This window comes from Mesoplodon densirostris, chromosome X (genome assembly GCF_025265405.1).
Source record: "Mesoplodon densirostris isolate mMesDen1 chromosome X, mMesDen1 primary haplotype, whole genome shotgun sequence".
Classification (NCBI taxonomy): domain Eukaryota; kingdom Metazoa; phylum Chordata; class Mammalia; order Artiodactyla; family Ziphiidae; genus Mesoplodon; species Mesoplodon densirostris.
The window spans coordinates 23,467,115-23,480,769 of record NC_082681.1 but is presented as its reverse complement, the minus strand read 5'-3'; the positions used below and the strand labels follow the sequence as shown (position 1 = coordinate 23,480,769).

The 13,655-nt window shown below is 37.7% G+C and overlaps 1 protein-coding gene across 4 annotated transcripts in view; it reads right to left on the bottom strand.

The window, feature by feature from the left end:
• ZNF280C (zinc finger protein 280C) overlaps positions 1-13,655 on the bottom strand; it is a 60,515-nt gene that overhangs the window by 6,772 nt on the left and 40,088 nt on the right. For 3 of the 4 annotated variants that reach the window (XM_060086718.1, XM_060086720.1, XM_060086719.1), the window contains exons 14-16: positions 8,965-9,096; positions 4,610-4,905; positions 4,006-4,146 (exon numbers count right to left, since the gene is read on the bottom strand). In XM_060086718.1, the coding sequence (XP_059942701.1) occupies positions 4,006-4,146; positions 4,610-4,905; positions 8,965-9,096 (569 nt within the window). The remainder of the gene's footprint in view (positions 1-4,005; positions 4,147-4,609; positions 4,906-8,964; positions 9,097-13,655) is intronic. The other variant, XM_060086721.1, reaches the window with a different exon arrangement.

Here is a 13,655-nt window from a genome sequence, read left to right as displayed (position 1 = left end):
TCAGCTCCCACTCCAGACTTACTGAATTAATCTCTGGTGGTGGAGCCCAGAAATCAGTTTCAACAAGTTTTTCAGATGATTCTTTTTTTTTTTTTTTTTTTTTTTTTTGCGGTACACGGGCCTCTCACCACTGTGGCCTCTCCCGCTGCGGAGCACAGGCTCCAGACGTGCAGACTCAGCAGCCATGGCCCACGGGCCCAGCCGCTCCGCATGTGGGATCCTTCCAGACCGGGGCACGAACACGCGTCCCCTGCATCGGCAGGTGGACTCCCAACCACTGCGCCACCAGGGAAGCCCTCAGATGATTCTTATGCAAGATAAAGTTTGAAAAGTACTAGCCCTAGCTTGCACTGACAGACCCAAACCAGACAACACATCAAGTCAATGGTTACCCTAAGACACACAGTAACTATCATCAGCATACCACGTATACATGGGAAAAGAATGGCTACCTATAATCCCAAGAAAAAATCCTCAGAATAGGTGCTATGGTGAATACAAAGAACTGCTCTCTCAAGTAGGTAAGACAGACACATTTAATATGAGGCAGAATAGCTGAGTAGTACAGAACTCAAAGAAACAACTGATTCCTATGAGTGGCTGTGGTGATTAGATACTTCACAGAATGTAAAATGAAAGGGGAGGAGAAGGGCATTCCAGAGAATAAGGAAAAGTCACTTTAGATATTGAATATGGGACGAACTATACATTGGGGAAGATTAATTAATCTGGGAGGCTTGACTTCTGTATGATTACAGAGTTGGTATGGGCTGAGAATAAAGATACTCAACCTCTTGAGAAAAATGAAGCTTCTGTATGTACAGAGCTTTATCCTATGACAAAAGTCCACACGGGTCGGAGTGAGGGTATCCAATTAATGGGGAGGTACTTGAGGCAACCAGGGAAGCAAGGCACCAATGAAGTAGGGGAAACACAGAGAGAGCTTCAAGGCCCTTAGAAGAATAGAAGTGGAAGATTTCAGTTCTGTATGAGGCTAACGATGAGTAAGCAATCAGTGTGCGTGATGACAATGCAGTGCAGGGTTGGGGCTAACTGGAAATTAGAAAAGGGCTATGAAGGAAGCCTGGAGCCAACTGGGAATATTTTGGGATAGAATGGGGTCAGAAGTCCTACAGGACAGTTGAGGAGCCTATGGAAAATGGGAAAGGAGAGGACAGAATGATCCATGGGTTTAAGAAACACCAAAGATAATTTCCAATTTAATCTCTTGGAAATTAGGGGCAGAATTAAAGCCCCACTGGGGCAGCCATGTGTTTGGCACAGAATAAGAGACCAGCATTCTCCCCAGTAGTATACTGAGAGAAAGGTTGGCTGTGGTCTGGTTTGGAACAACTGAGGTATGGGTGCAGAACCACTGCAGTAGTTGTGAGGCAGAGTGGTAAATTACAGAAGATGGACTTTCTGGAAGCCATGATGAATGGTGGCAGATCCAAGAGAACTCCATAGGCTTCAGAAACTTAAAGTGTATTATTTCCAGGTGATGCTCCACATTTATGGAAATAATGTGTGGAGACAGACTGAGCTTAAAGGGTACTGGGGTGATAAGAGTTTGGATCCTAGACAGACAAAAATGTTTGACTTATTTGTGTCCTGTATAAATGCCAGTGAGTTAAAGGTGAAAATATCTATCAAATAGTTAGACATGAAGAGTTGGATCTCAGGAAAACTCAGCATTGAAATTGGAGGATTTACAGTTGAAAGGTAAAAGATAAAACTCTGAGAGTGGTTGAAGTACCAAGAAAAGAAACGTAAAGAGGCAAGAAGAGCTGAAGAAAGAAAAGGTAATGAAATAGAGGAGTAGCAAACAAGAAAAAAATGGTGGTAACAGTTTGAGAAGTTGAGAAGAGTTTCAAAAGTGAGTGATCAAAAGTATCAAATACTCTAAAGCAGTCATGGAGGAGTAAGAATGAAAAGCAGTGAGTACACTGAGTGATTAGGACATGACTGATAACCTTCAAAGGGGCAGCTTGAACTGACAGATGGGGGTGATACTCAAATTACAAAGGGTAAAGAAATGACAAACAAGATAGTAAAGAATACTCTTTACAAATGTTGACAGTAAAAGGAAGATAAGAAAATATGCAAAGTAAAGGCAAATCTCCCTCATCCAAAAAAAAACCTGAAAATATTTGCAGGCAGAAGGAATGTGGTAGAGAGAAAAAGATGAAATGTAGGTGCATAAGATTATGGAGGAAATGGAGGAGATGAGGGGCAGGATTAACTTTGAAAAAGAGGACATATCTTTTTCTGAGATTAATGTTTGGATGAAGGAAAAAAAACGAGGTAGAAAGAGGTTAACCTTGGGAAAAATGAAAAGGATGACCTCTGAGTAATTAGTAGGCAAGGTTAACAACTGAGAGACTAGAATAAAATCTTGAAGGTACTGAAAAGGATTTAAACATGTTGTAGATAAAAACAAAGAGGTACTTTTAAAAAGACAGGACCACATTAAAGTTAAAGATCAGGAATCCAGAGCTGACTGAATCAAGCACAGTTTGGGTTCTAGAATTGAGCATAGAGAAAGATCAAAAAGGATAAGAGAGTCAAGGATAGCAAGGTTAAGCATGATTGAAGATGTAAAGGATTCTAGAACAAAAAAACAGAGCAACATTCAAAACAGATGAACTTGAGGATGAAGTTGACTATACGACTGGATTGGTGATGCTGGACTGGAAAAGAGGGGTCAAGACTGAAAGTCCTGGGGTAATGAGATTTCAAAACGAATGAATATTGTATATGATGAGGTAAAATTGGATGGTGGTAAAGAAGGGGGTACAACACCTCAGAGGTGGATGTGAAGTGCTGGCATTAAAGAAGTCAAGGCAACATGATGACAGGCTGATCATCAAGGGGAAAAAAAACCTGAGAGCTAAGTTCTGAAGGCATTAAAAAATGTGGGCAAATCCTTGAAAGTGGTAGTTAACTATGACCATAAAGTAATGTAGAGGTCTTGTTATGATTTGCAAGAAAACCACTTTTACTGGTTATACCTTATTTCTGACTGAAAATAAATGGAACTACCTCAATCTGAATAATCAACTTAGTATATTTATATCTGAATAATTTTTGTCTATTAAAAAAAATCTATCCCGGGGCTTCCCTGGTGGCGCAGTGGTTGAGAGTCCGCCTGCCGATGCAGGGGTCACGGGTTCGTGCCCTGGTCCGGCAAGATCCCACATGCCTCAGAGCAGCTGGGCCTGTGAGCCATGGCCGCTGAGCCTGCATGTCCAGAGCCTGTGCTCTGCAACGGGAGAGGCCACAACAGTGAGAGGCCTACGTACCGCAAAAAAAAAAAAAAAAAAAAAAAAAAAAAAAAAAAAAAAAAATCTATCCCAAAGGCATAAAGTACCAATGAGGTTCAAATGAAAGTAATGTGGGCTCTGAAGTCTTTCTCCAGCAACAGAGTACATGGTAGGTGCTCAAATAATGTAAATAGAATTGATATATGAAAAGAAATTCCAACAGTAGCGTCATGACCGGAATATCCCTGTACTCTCTCATTTCACATTCATCAAATGAATGCAAAGATAGATGGCTTGAAAGACAAATGGACAGACAGATGGATAAGAGAGAGAGAGTGCGAGAGAGTGAGCATGTGAGCACCGATGATGTTCCTAGCGTCTTTGACAAAGCTGAAGTCTCTAAAAGTTGACTGCTTTGAAGTGGGTAACACTCACGTGGTTACATATATTTATTTGATAAATATTTTGGAAACATTTAAAATTTTATGGACCACTTTTTGAAAGGCTTTGAAAAATAATTTCCTTAACAAACTTATTCTAATTTCATTAGTCTAACTGTTCTTAAAATTTTTGTTCCACTAATTTCATGAGTTATTACGCTGGAAAACAGTATTGGGTAATATCCTAGAAGTTCCCTGTTGCTAGATCTTTTTAGATCCTTGATGTGACAAACTGGCTTTGTTTTCAAAAACCAAATATCTTGAATGGAAGTTTTGACTGGCAGTGTACATGTTTAACTCACCTCACCATGTGATTTATAAAGGCTTTGTTACAGTTTGTTTTGTATCTGCAAAAATTACAGTGGATATATATTGGAAAGTGGCTTGCAAAATCTTTTATTTTGGAACAACACTCAATGCACTTGGGAACTCCCCAACGACACCTTATGGAGACAGAAAAAAATATATTGTAAAACAAAAAAAATAAGGTAGAGGCTTATTAATGTTTTATTAATTGAAGCCAAGGTGTTTAAATTAAATCTTTAAATAGAAACTTATAATTTGAAAATTTGCTTGGAAACAACAAGCTAGAATAAGTAAAAAAAGTCTAATACCAGTTAATGTTTCCTTGGAATAAAAAGGATCACGTTAACAATTCAACTATCACAAGATATAAGAATAAAATATAAGATTAGTGTAAAGGATGACAATTATACAATAAACTCAGTAATTCAAGTTCTGTTCAGCAGTTGTAAAAAGTACCTTTTTATTATCTTCTTGGCCTTCATGCCAGATAAGTGATTATCATGTAAATGTGCATATCTAGTGATATGCTAAGCTATATTTAAATAACCTTTAATATTTAATATTAGATTAGGATTGTATATGAGGAATAGAAGATATTACCTTAAGTTCTTCAAAGCTATGCCGATTTTATTCTTCCTTTTGCGCTCTTTCTTTTGCTTGCAATAGGTTTTTGCTTTATATTCAAATACACCTCCACCTTGCTTACTTGCAGTGGATGTAGGTGCACGAGTGCTTCTTGTATTATATCTACTTTCATGAGCTTTTCTAGGATTTTTAGCAGTTTTACTTGTAGACATTGAAGGTGAGACCTGACAAGAAGTGGTGCTTGGAGTATACTTGGAAGATGTAGTTGATAGACTTGAACCAAGAGGTCCAGCTGAAGCTCGAATAGTAACCTATAAAAATGAAGGCAATATATATTTTTAGAAAATTAAGCATCACATTAATATTAAAAAGATCAAACATTATGCAGGCCATAATTGGTTTTTGACAAGGATGCCAAAATAATTCAGTGAGGGAAACAATAGTATTGTCAACAAATGGTGCTGGGACAACTGGATATCTACATGCAAAAGAATGAATTTGGACCCCTACCTCATACTAAATACAAAAATTAACTCAAAATGTATCAAAGACCAGACTGTAAGAGCTAAAACTATAAAACTCTTAGAAGAAAACATAGGAGTAAATCCTCATGACCTTGGGTTAGGCAATGATTTCTTAAATATGATACTGAAAGCACAAGCAACCAAAGAAAGAATAAATGGACTTGGTAAAAATTAAAACTTTTGTGCTTCGAAGGACACTATTAAGAAAGTTAAAAGATAACCACAGGGCTTCCCTGGTGGCGCAGTGGTTGAGAGTCCGCCTGCCGATGCAGGGGACACGGGTTCGTGCCCCGATCCCGGAAGATCCCACATGCCGCGGAGCGGCTGGGCCCGCGAGCCATGGCCGCGGAGCCTGTGTGTCCGGAGCCTGTGCTCCGCAACGGGAGAGGCCACGGCAGTGAGAGGCCCGCGTACAGCAAAAAAAAAAAAAAAAAAAAAGATAACCACAGAATGAGAGAAAATATCTGCAAATCATATCTCTAATAAGGGACTTGTATACAGAATATATAAAGAACTCTTACAACTCAATTAAAAGACAAATAACCCAATTAACAAATGGGCAAATGATCTGAATAGACATTTCTTCAAAGAAGATATACACATGAAATAAGCCCATGAAAAGATGCTCAACATCATTAGTCATTAAGGAAATGCAAATCAAAACTCCAGTAATGTATCACCTCAGACCAACTAAATGACTATAATGAAAAAGACAGGTAGCAGCACGTGTTGACAGGATGTGGAGAAACTGCAGCCCTCATATATTGCTGGTGGGAATGTACAGTGGTGCAGTAGCTTTGGAAAACAGTTTGGCAGTTCTTCAAAATGTTAAACATAAGAGTTATAATATAATCCTAGGTGTTCCACTCCTAGCAATTCCACTCAAGAGAAATGTACACACAAAACTTGTATATGAATTTTCATGACAGCATTATTCATTACAGCCAAAAAGTGGAAACAACCCAAATGCTCATCAACTTATGAGTGAATAAATAAAATATGGTATATCCATACAATGGAACAATATTCAGCCATAAAAAGAATAAAGTACTGATACACAAGTACTAATACAGCCTTAAAAAGGAACAAAGTACTGATACAAGCTACAATATGGATGAACCTCAGAAACATTATGCTAAGTGAAAGAAACCAGTCATAAAAGACCACATATTGTATGATTCCATTTGTATGAAATGTCCAGAATAGGAAAACCCACAGGGATGGAAAACAGATTAAAGTTTGCCTGTTGCTGGTGGAGAGGAAATTGGGAGTGACTACTAAAGGATATGGGGTCTCTTTAGGGGGTGATAAAATGTTCTAAAATAGATTGTAGTGATGTTTTCACAACTCTGTGAATATGCTAAAAACCACTGAATTGTATACTTTAAATGGGTGAATCATATGGTATATGAATTACATGTCAATAAAGCTGTTACCAAAAAAAATCACTGCAATACAAAAAGTTAAACATCAGTGTATAAACTACAATCAGGTAAGTCTCGCACTTATTCTAAATGGTCATACCAATTAAATGAAATTTACCTCAGTATTTATTTACTATTGTAATACTAGTTTTGTACTGACAGCATTTATATGTTAACACAGATAGTAATGGGTCAGAAGAGCACATTCCATGGCTATTTTATGCTCTGATATAACTAAATAGCTTTGGCAAATATAGAGGTCAAAATTTAAATCTCAAATTCTGAAATAACTCTGGAAAGGCATGCATTAATCTTTGGTAACTATAAGACAGATCTCCAGAATCACTGTTAACACCTGAAATTTATATAATATTGTACATTAACTATACCTCAATTAAAAACAATAATGCACCCCCCCAAAAAACCCAGACCTCCAGTATATGTGACCTTCTCTCTCTGGGGGTTCTTTGGGCAAAGGTTACTGTGGAGGTTACATCAATTCATCATACAGCATGGAGAATTTAATAATATTCAGAATTTTCTTCGAGGGAACTAATATAAAATTTCTCATTTAATATGCAGAAAAAGAAATGTTTGATTATACCCATTGGTTGATAATGAAAAACAGTCACCTATATAGTTGGTATCATACAAAAAGCACTGAACTAGGAGTCAAAAGACCTGAGGTTAAATTTCAGTACTACCTCTTCCTAGCCATGTGACCTCGAGTAAGTAACTTATCCTCTCTAAGCCTCATCTGTAATATGGGAATAATACCTGCCTTCTCTACCTCACTGGTTTGCTACAGGGATTAAATAATAGAATGTAAGAAAAAGCACATGGAAAGCTTAATTCTGAAGTGCTAACAAGACATTTAGTATCATTTATTAATAATATCATAATTATATTATAGTATACTAATTATTACTGTTATTATTAATAAGGGAAGATACAAGAGAGGATTGCACTGCTTATGTTAGTATTCTGCATGTCTTGTTCCAGCATGGAATGAATGGACTACAGGGAAGGATACTGGATAGCTTCTCTCCCTCTAGAGCTTCAGAGCATTTTTTATATTATTTTAATGAACTCAAATAGCAGACATAATCACATCAAAGTTTAGTACTCAAACATAAGTACTAAATGTTTGGGAATTATTTCACTTTGGATTGTGCATCCCTCTACTGGAGCAAATAGTCAAAAGCTGACTTTACATAAAAGAAGTCAAAGAAGACAGATGTACGTAAGGCAGAGGGAAAATGAAATTTGTAGTCAGATGTGTGTTTGCTCACTTAACAGTGCAATGCTCATTAAGAGAATTTGCTTCTCGAAGAGGTGACTCAGTAATACCAACTTCAACAAACTACGGCATTCAAGGCATTATGACAGATGTTGGAGACACAAAGATAAACATGATTCCTCACCAGCTGAAGCAGACATGTACACTGCCAACTGAAAAAGCTCAAAAACAGACTATAGAATATTTTTTTAAGTTAAGTACTTTTTAAAATTAATTAATTAATTAATTAATTTTTTGGTGCTGCGTTGGGTCTTTGCTGCTGTGCGGGCTTTCTCTAGTTGTGGCGAGTGGGGGCTACTCTTCATTGCGGTGCGTGGGCTTCTCATTGCGGTGGCTTCTCTTGTTGTGGAGCACGGGCTCTTAGGTGTGTGGGCTTCAGTAATTGTGGCTCGTGGGCTCTAGAGCGTGGGGTCAGTAGCTGTGGCGCATAGGCTTAGCTGCTCCGCGGCATGTGGGATCTTCCTGGACCAGGGCTTGAACCCGTGTCCGCTGCATTGGCAGGCGGATTCTTAACCACTGTGCCACCAGAGAAGTCCCCAGACTATAGAATATTGAAACAATGCAATGATTCAGTCTACAGTTAATATAGTTGCACTCACTGCAAAGGAATATGCTCCAATATAGCACATTTCAATCACCTCAAAAAACAATGGATAGGGCTTCCCTGGTGGTGCAGTGGTTGAGAATCTATCTGCCTGCCAATGCAGGGGACACGGGTTTGAGCCCTGGTCCGGGAAGATCCCACATGCCGCGGAGCAACTGGGCCCATGAGCCACGGCCGCTGAGCCTGCGTGTCCAGAGCCTGTGCTCCGCAACAAGAGAGGCCGCGACAGTGAGAGGCCGTGCACCGCGATGTAGAGTGGCCCCCGCTCGCTGCAACTAGAGAAAGCCCTCGCACAGAAATGAAGACCCAACACAGCCAAATAAATAAATAAATAAATAAATTTTTTTAAAAAATGGATAAAAAATTTTCTTTCCAAGCATAAGAATGATAAAACCTACAATTAAAATTTTAATGACAACCAGAAGTCAATTTTTAATATTATATTGAATAAATAAAAACAGGCAGGGATTTATTTCTATTATCATACAATGTTAAAACACAACATATTTAAAACTCACTTGTGTACCAGGAGGCAATCCTTGTAGCTCCTTAGGCTTTATAAATGTCCGATGCTGGGTCCTGTGATCCAGTTTCTCTTTGTAGGTCAAAAATTGTAGTCTGCATTTTGTACAACGATGAACTCCTTTATTCTGTTTACAATAAATATTAGAAATAATATTAGAAAATAATTTCTACCACCACAAATCTCGAGACCTGAAATTGCTCTTAATTCTAATAGCTAAAGAATTTTAAAACCAGAATTTTACCACATCCTATCATAAATAATTCCAAAATATTTCATTTTTTACAAGTATTTCTTGCATTAGTATTTGAGTTTCAAAAGTATTTATCATACAGGCAATCAATATGATAATTATATCAATTAGATTACAATGGGACAAGTCCTATACTACTTGTAGTGTGAGTTTATTTAATTATTAATTTGAAGTATAAACTATTCAAACATACGATACCATGAAAATGAGCTATATTATACTCTTATTCTTGGAAAGATCAAATAATTTTTGTTATTTCCATTTGTTTCACTAGTTGGTAACATAAATTGAACTTTCTAAAACCAAACAAATTTAACCAGACAGTCCCAAGAAAGTTATGTTATAGAAATGGTTGTATATGTCAGTGTTTGTCCAACAGAACTTTAAACAGTGATGATAATGTGCTATAATGCACTGTCTGATGTGGTATCCACTGCCACATGTGGTTATTGAGTGCTTGAAATGTGGCAAGTGCAACATAGAAATCGATTTCAAATTTTCATTTAATTTTAATTTTAAATTAATTTAAATTTAAATAGACGCATTTGGCTAGTGACTGATATTGGATGGCATGGTTACAGAAGCATAAATCAGAACAACTGATCTGAATTTACTATTTGAGAACCCCTTGACTATGTTCCTTCTGAAACCTGGTCATATTATTATTTTACCAATAGGAAACAGGACCGAAGAGAGATGTAAGGCACTTGCTCATAGCTAGTTAGTGTTCTTTCTACTACATATTAGCAACTGCAGTTTTTTTGTATATGCTGTCATCAATTAAAACATGTATTGTACATTCATCTGTAAATTTGGAACAACGTACAAATATAAAAATGTTTTCTCTAAAGCTGTATCTCCACAGGTTCATCACTATTTGCATTTAAAACACAAATAAACATTTAGGAAAAATCAAATGAGGTAACATACATTAAAGTACCTAGCCATTACTGGTGCACAGCAGGCATTTGATAAATAAAAATTCCTTACAAAGTTCAAAGCAATAGGTAAATATAATGTACTTGTATTACTATTTTAGTTTCATCTTAAGAAGTATGGTTAATTGGATCATATCATAGGTACAGCCAACATAAACAGATTCACCTATATGTACTCAAGAGAGGGGAAGAGGGGGAAAAAAAAACTCAGTCAAGAAGTTGATAGCAAGGTAACACGACAGAAAGTTCCCCAGATATAGGTCCCAGAAATCTCTTCTCTACCTGTACCTATATCTCATCCAGTTCCATGACTTTAAATAGTATTCATCCAACTGCCTACTCAACATCACTACTTGATATCTAACACGCACTTCAAATCAACATGGACAAAATTAAACTCTAGATTTTCCCCCATCCACCCTTAAAAAAATCTGTTCCTCCCCTAGTCTTCCCAATATCTCAATATATGGGAACATCATTCTTACAGCTGCTCAGGACGAAAGAACTTGGTCACTCTTAACTCTTTCTCTCACACCCCACTGATAAAACCTTTCAGCTCTACCTTCAAAAGCATAATCTTTCCACTTGTCATCACCTCCGACCACTGCCACCAGATGAGTCCAAGACACTCACCCGCACTCTCACAATAGCCTCCTACCTTCTTGTTTCCACCCTTTCCTCCTAACAGTCTATTCTCTCCATAGCAGCCAGAATAATCTCTCACATGCCTAAACACTCCAATGGCTTCCCGTAACACTCCAAAATCCTGACTCTGGCTTAGAAGGCCATATACTATCTTCCCCGCATTCTATTGCTACAACCTCATTTCCTACTACTCTTCCTCCCACTTGTTTACCATGCTCCAGCCACACTGGCCTCCTTGTTGCTTCTTGAACATCTAGATATATGCTCACCCTGCCTACTTACTGTTCCCTCTGCCTGGAACATTCGCTCCCAGATAGCCACATGGCTTAATCCCTTATTTCCTCTGGAGAGACTTATTTGACCACCCCGCATAAAAAAAACAGAAGCTACTCTTTCACCTCCTAAGCCCTGGCGTCCCCTATCCTCATGTATTTCCTCCCTATGGTACTTATTCCCAGCTGCCATACAGATACATTCAGACATAATACATATTCTCATTCTCTCTCCCCCCTGCCACCATAATGCAAATTCCAGAGGGCACAAACTTTGTTTTGCTCACTTCTGTAAAACAGCCCCTGGCATATATTAAACAGTAAATAAATATCTGTTTAATAACCAGTAAGGCAGGCAGCAAGAGACTGACAGAGAGTGCACATGAGAAGCAAGCACAATTAAACTAGTTCAAAATGTCTGCCATTCCATTCAATGAGCATTTGCCCAGAGCCCTGAGATGGGGACATTAACCTACTATTCCCTTAGATGGACTCAAGTCTTTCATCTCTCTCTTATGCATGTATACCTGTGATGTGCTGAGAATAATACAGTACGTTTTTTAAATAACATGATGTTCAACCAAAAAAATGGTGACCTATTCCAAGGATAGAGAAAAAAATTGTGTTGAACTTTTTGACAAGGATACTATATCTTTTGGGTGATTTGAGGGATTTCAAGGCTAATTCTGACTCTCTGTAATATCTGCCTTTAGACCTAATGTCAGTGAAGAATGACTCTGTGGTAAAAGCTTGGGGCCCTAGGTCAATTTTTGGCTCTGCCAGCTATTAGAGAATGTGACACTGGGCAAGGTAACTTACTTTCTATAAAGTTTGTTTCCTTATCTATGAAATGGAAATGATCGCATACCTGCTTTGCAGAGTGGTTGTAAGGATCAGACAAGATAATGCAAGTAAAAGCACTGGTGGCTGTCGTACAGCAAGTGATTAGTATATGTTAACTGCTTGTTATTACTATAAAGATCTAATGAGGATATTTAACACATCTGAAATCCTTCATCCTTTCTTAAAAGTTGTACAAACTATACTGTTAGCTCTGAAATCACTCAATACATAATAATCTATTCTTGTAAGGAAAAGGTTACAACCAAAGTCTTTTTTAAAAAGAATAAAATGAGCCACAGACTCAACAATTCTTATGGTCTAAAATTGCCCTAATATCATCTCAATTACAAGCTTATAATCTTGCTCAGCTATGTTTTTTGAGTCTTTTGTGAACAATTACATACAAACTGAGAGTCTTTCCTCTATTGATTGCTGACTGCCTACCTCTTAAGTACTCCAAACTTACAAAAAAAATTGGGCACCCATGGTGTGTCAGTAGTCCCAAGACTACTCTCCAGTTTGATGATTCAATAGAAGGACTTATAGGGCTTAAAAGCTGTTACACTCACAGCTATGATTTATTACAGTGACAGGATACAGAACAGGATTAATAAAGGAAAAAAGTGCATTGGGTGAAGTCTGGAGGATACTGGCACCAGTTTCCAAGTGCCCTCTCCCAGTGGAGGTGCATAGGACATGCTCATCAATCCCTCAGCAACTAACTGCAGCAACAGGTATGAAGTTTTTTTGGTTTTGTTTTGTTTTGTGTTGTTTTATTTTGTTTTCCAGGGAAGCTCTATTTGAGTCTAAGAGCCCAGGTTTTTCATGGGGTTCAGTCACCAAATCTTCAGACTCCAGAAGAAAAGCAGGCATTCACCATAATCCTATTTTTGCACAAGATCTAGAAAAGCTGGTACAACATGGCTCAAGGTTCCAGGCGTGTAAAACACTCATCAATTAATAACAAAGGCTCAGTTTCCAGAATTAGCCAAGGGCTAGTTATGCAAGTGGACTCTTCTGAAAATGTGCATATTTGAGCAACTCAGACCTGCTGGGTTAACGCTTTCCTATATATGTGGCAAGTTAAGACATACAGCTCACGGTATGAAGAGTGACTACAGATCAGGTTAAACCATTTAGGAGACACAGTCCACATAGCAAGCCCATCTGTCTCTTTCTTACCTTTCTAAGCATCTATTACTCCCTCCACATCTATACCTCACTCTGGAGCTTAGTAAAGCACAAGAGAAAGAATTACATTAAAAGCTTCATAATAAAATAGAGCTACTGCTTTATATCTCGTTCTTTCTTTCAAAATCAAAGGTCAAAAGATGAAATAGAGAGCACCAAGATCAGTGTTTCAAAAACTATATTCCTCAAGAAATGTTAATATGTATTGTACAAATAAAGGATTCAATGGTCAAATAAATTTTGGGAACAACATATACAATATCACTTGCTTGGAGATTTATGATCTTTTAAGCATTTTTTAGCATGTTAAAAGCTCTGAAAAATCCTATTAAAAATAAACAAAAAACTATTCATTTTGTAAGGGCAGCCATTTACTGAATTTCTTTTTCCAGGAACAATTTTAGAGTAGAACATCTGTTTGACATCTGATGGAACATGGGGGAAACTCTAGAATAGAAAGATTTTGCCAGAGTTTAACAGTGAGGTGACATACCAGGATAAAAAAATAAGCATGTTGCCATAACACAGGTGATCTTGAATGCAT